At 44.7% G+C, this 4,866-nt stretch overlaps 1 protein-coding gene across 1 annotated transcript; it reads left to right on the top strand.

Annotated features, from left to right (window-relative positions):
- Positions 1 to 2,275: 2,275 nt before the first annotated feature.
- LOC101740310 (uncharacterized) lies at positions 2,276 to 4,045 on the top strand. Its single transcript, XM_004922379.4, has 2 exons — positions 2,276 to 2,421; positions 3,310 to 4,045. Exons 1-2 carry the CDS (start codon positions 2,395 to 2,397, stop codon positions 3,925 to 3,927), a joined length of 645 nt encoding a protein of 214 aa, XP_004922436.2. The 5' UTR covers positions 2,276 to 2,394; the 3' UTR covers positions 3,928 to 4,045.
- Positions 4,046 to 4,866: the final 821 nt, after the last annotated feature.

Genomic DNA, 4,866 nt, shown 5'->3' with positions numbered 1-4,866 from the left:
CACCCGATAGTGAGTAGTTACCGTCGCCCATGGACATCAGCAATGCCAGGGGCAGAGCCAAACCGCTGCCTACCGTTAAGTACTCTCCAGAAGCCTCGTTTGAAGAAGGATATATCATAGCGCTCGGGAAACACCGTAGAGGGGAGCTCATTCCAAAGTCGGATGGTACGTGGCACAAAAGATCTCTGGAAACGCACTGTGGATGAACGCAGTGGCTCCAGGTAGTGTGGATGAACTTTATTCCGGTGGCGGGCAGTGCGATGGTAGAAACGAGATAATGGTATCATCTCAAACAATTACTCAGAGCACTCCACTCAATATAACATGATGACACTCACTATAAAATGATTACATATTCTTAGGTTTTCGCACATGTATTTAATAAAACTTTTACGGTTCAATTCATCGATATACATGTAATACACAGAATATATGTAGTTAGTATGTATATATATATCAATGGTTCAATCTCACTTTTATTATTTTCGTTTCACGTTTCGTTCGTCACGGATGCCTGTCAAACTAAGATTAAACATAATAAAGTCGTGACCTCTCATGGCTGGAATCCCGCAAAGCTCTGTCCTCTCGCCTCTCCTATTTAGCTTATTCGTCAACGATATTCCCCGGTCGCCGCCGACCCAGTTAGCTTTATTCGCCGACGACACGACTGTTTACTATTTGAGTAGAAATAAGTCCCTTATTGCGAAGAAGCTTCAGAGCGCAGTCGTAGCCCTAGGACAGTGGTTCCGAAAATGGCGCATAGACATCAACCCAGCGAAAAGCACCGCAGTGTTATTTCAAAGGGGAAACTCACCGCTTATTTCCTTACGCATTAGGAGGAGAAATATCACATCCCCGATCGCCCTATTCGGCCAACCTATACCCTGGGCCAGGAAGGTCAAGTACCTGGGAGTCACCCTGGATGCATCCATGACATTCCACCCGCATATAAAAACAGTCCGCGACCGTGCCGCATTTATTTTCGGCAGACTCTATCCCATGATCTGTAAGCGGAGTAAAATGTCCCTTCGGAACAAGGTGACACTTTACAAAACTTGCATAAGGCCCGTCATGACTTACGCGAGTGTGGTGTTCGCTCACGCGGCCCGCACACACATAGACACCCTCCAATTTCTACAATCCCGCTTTTGCAGGTTAGCCGTCGGAGCTCCGTGGTTCGTGAGGAACGTTGACCTACACGACGACCTGGGCCTGGAATCTATCCAGAAATACATGAAGTCAGCGTCGGAACGGTACTTCGATAAGGCTATGCGTCATGATGATCGCTTTATCGTTGCCGCCGCTGACTACCCCCGAATCCTGATCACGCAGGAGCCAGTCACCGTCGACGCCCTAGACATGTCCTTACGGATCCATCAGATCCAATAACCTTTGCATTAGACGCCTTCAGCTGTAATACTAGGAGCAGGCTTAGGGATCCCGGTGCAACCTAACCCATGCATCAGCCCGCTGAGTTTCTCGCCGGATCTTCTCAGCGGGTCGCGATTGCGATCCGGTAGTAGATTCATTCGCGAAGCAATTGGTCTTGAGCTGTTAGGTCTCCTTCGGAGGCGCTCGGGCAGTTGTTAGCAAATCACACCCCTCCTGGCTGAGCCTTTGCTCGCCCACCTGTCCTGGTGAAACTGGAAAGGTCTTCGGGCCACCAGTAATCTCTCAATCATAAAAAAAAAAACAATAAAGTATAGAAAATTATATTCACAGTCGTCAAGTTGCTTTCAATACATATTATGTAACAGTCTTAAATACATATTATGTAGTATCTAAATATAGTTTTATTTAATTTTTACTTTTTATTGCTTAGATAGGTGGACGAACTCACAGGCCACCTGGTGTTAAGTGGTTACAGGAGCCCATAGACATCTACAACGTAAATGCGCCACCCACCTTGAGATATAAGTTCTAAGGTCTTAATATAGTTACACAGTATAGTTACAATTTGGTTATAAGTATAGTTACAACGGCTGCCCCACTTGAAATTAAATTCCATACATAATGTCATCGAATACACGAATTTAAGATAAAATTAAAATTGTGCCAATATCACTTAAACGGCTTTATTTTATTTTATTTTTAAGGGGAGCGCTCTTCATGAAAAACCCTTTAGTAGTCTAACGCATTATCACATTGAAACTAACATTGAAACTGCCATTTAATTTTTAGATTATCAATAGATGTCATGAAAGAATTAATAATTTATTGCAGCGATTTGAGAAATGTCAGAGGTGTTATTAATCAAACTTAATGTTATGTAATACTTTTGACATATGAAGATTATCCAAAATCCGAGTGAACTTATGACTGGCACAATCAAAGAAATGATTAGTGACGGTGATCAGTGAGAATTTCATATAAAATGTGGTACATCGAAAATAAATGTATAGTTTCTGTGAATACAAACCGGTGAGTTGTTCAGGATCTACAGACTAAGTTATCTGAACTCGGCCATATTGTATCTAGCATAGCACCTACTCTTTTCTTCCCGTGGGTGCTGTAAAAGCTGACAAAGCATTCACCAGAGAACGGGCGAATATTGCGATCACCAAACGCATTTTTTTTTTTATGATTGAAAGATTACTGGTGGCCCAGAGGCCTTTCCAGTTTCACCAGGACAGGTGGGCGAGCAAAAGCTCAGCCAGGAGGGGTGGGATTTGCTAACAACTGCCCGAGCGCCTCCGAAGGATACCTAACAACTCAAGAGCAATCAAACGCCATTTATCGGTGGTTGGGCGTACTGTAAGCCCTCTTCTCTAGTTTACATTACTATACGGCCTATTTTTAACACAAAGCACCATGCGGTCCGTTTAAAAAAAAAGAAGGGGGGGAGTCGTTATACAAAAAGATCGAGAATTCAGCCTCATGTCTCAAGGTGGGCAGCGTCATTTCCGTCCGTCTATAGGCTTTTTTTTTTATTGCTTAGATGTGTGGACGAGCTCACAGCCCACCTGGTGTTAAGTGGTTACTGGAGCCCATAGACATCTACAACGTAAATGCGCCACACACCTTGAGATATAGTTCTAAGGTCTCAGTATAGTCACAACGGCTGCCCCACCCTTCAAACCGAAACGCATTACTGCTTCACGGCAGAAATAGGCGGGGCGGTGGTACCTACCCGTGCGGACTCACAAGAGGTCCTACCACCAAGCTTCGGTAGCGCTTTACAAAGTTGGCCCATTGGCGTGTTCACCCATATACGCGTGAAGAGAACATTATTTTCATTGATGGCACGAGAAATGTATATCTTCAAAAGGTATTTTTAGACGTTGATTTTAATTAAATATTTATTTTCAGAAAATGAAAGTCTTCTTATCTTTTGCTGCTGTCGTAGCTGTGGCTGTGGCCGTCCCAGCGAATTATGAACCTATCCACGTTGGACCTGCTCTAGTTGACACCTACGAACCTATCCATGTTGGACCCGCTCTAGTTGACACCTACGAACCTATCCATGTTGGACCCGCTCTAGTCGACACCTATGAGCCTATTCATGTTGGACCTGCTCTAGTTGACACCTATGAGCCTATCCATGTTGGACCTGCTCTAGTCGACACCTATGAGCCTATCCATGTTGGACCCGCTCTAGTTGACACCTATGAGCCTATCCATGTTGGACCCGCTCTAGTTGACACCTACGAACCTATCCACGTTGGACCTGCTCTTGTGGATGTTGACAACTACGAACCCATCTCCGTTGGACCCGCCATCGTCGATACTCCCAGCGCCCAGAGCACCCCACTCGTGCAGATCATCTTGAACATCAACCAGGCAACCACTGCTTCTGCTGTTGAAACCCCCGTCTATAATCCTCAGCCAGCCGAGATTGTTGAGAAGCCTGTGGCTCCCACTCCGGTCATCGTCGCTTCTCCCATCATTCCCGCGCCCGTCGTAACTTTACCCGAGATCCTCAACTAAGTGCAGCTTTAGCTTTAAGTGCATCATTTGAGAATATTAATTATCATAACCAGAATAACAACAGGACACAAAATAACGAGTTTATAATGTGACAAATAAAGAATTTTAATACTTTATATATTGTTATTCTCATTTGCGTTGGTGATGATTATTTCCTTAGTACAACAGCAGCGTTTCAGCTCTGGGCTCTAATATGTGATGTCGCCAGGCGATGTTTGAAGAACCGAATGTGAATAAACTGTACTACAAACGACGTTTGTTACATTGCGAACATCGGCAATAACAACAATTGATCTGGTGGACGGCGACCCTGATTGCTTCCTCTGGATTCGTTTTTTAATAGCCAATAAGGCTCTGTTAAAGGCATTGGTCTTGGCGCCGCCCATTAAGGATTCCATGGACAGTCCACCGCACGAACATCTCGGTCCTACAACAGTTTAGAATGGAAAACGCTCAACGCCTGTCTACCACCTGTCTGCAACGCATAATGCGCTACTTTGGCCACGTTGCCCGCAGCGGTGTAGATAACTTGGAACGTCTGATGGTCACTGGAAAAGTAGAAGGAAAACGTCCTAGAGGCCGGAGTCCCAAACGTTGGTCCGACCAGATCTCCGAGCAAACCAGCGGACCACTTAACGCTGCACTACACCAGGCAATTGATCGGAGCCAATGGAGGCTGGCAGTCGACGGAAGTGAAACGGAGTCACGATCCTCAGTAATGAGGGAACGATGGAGAAGAAGAAAGACATTAGGGATATAGGAGAATTTGTTCTAGTCTCGTGTGCATATTGGTAGTAGACATTGGGCTCAAAAGAGTAGTTTAGTAGTCGTGATAAGAATCAGGGCGCTATGCTTGGACGCAAACAATGTGCTAAATAAAAGGACATTATTCAATAATTATTTATTCAAACTAAAATAGCGAATCATAGGGCAATGCAT

Source organism: Bombyx mori, chromosome 19, assembly GCF_030269925.1.
Source record: "Bombyx mori chromosome 19, ASM3026992v2".
NCBI lineage: Eukaryota > Metazoa > Arthropoda > Insecta > Lepidoptera > Bombycidae > Bombyx > Bombyx mori.
The sequence above is the reverse complement of the archived record's forward strand: the minus strand, read 5'-3'. Positions and strand labels throughout refer to the sequence as shown.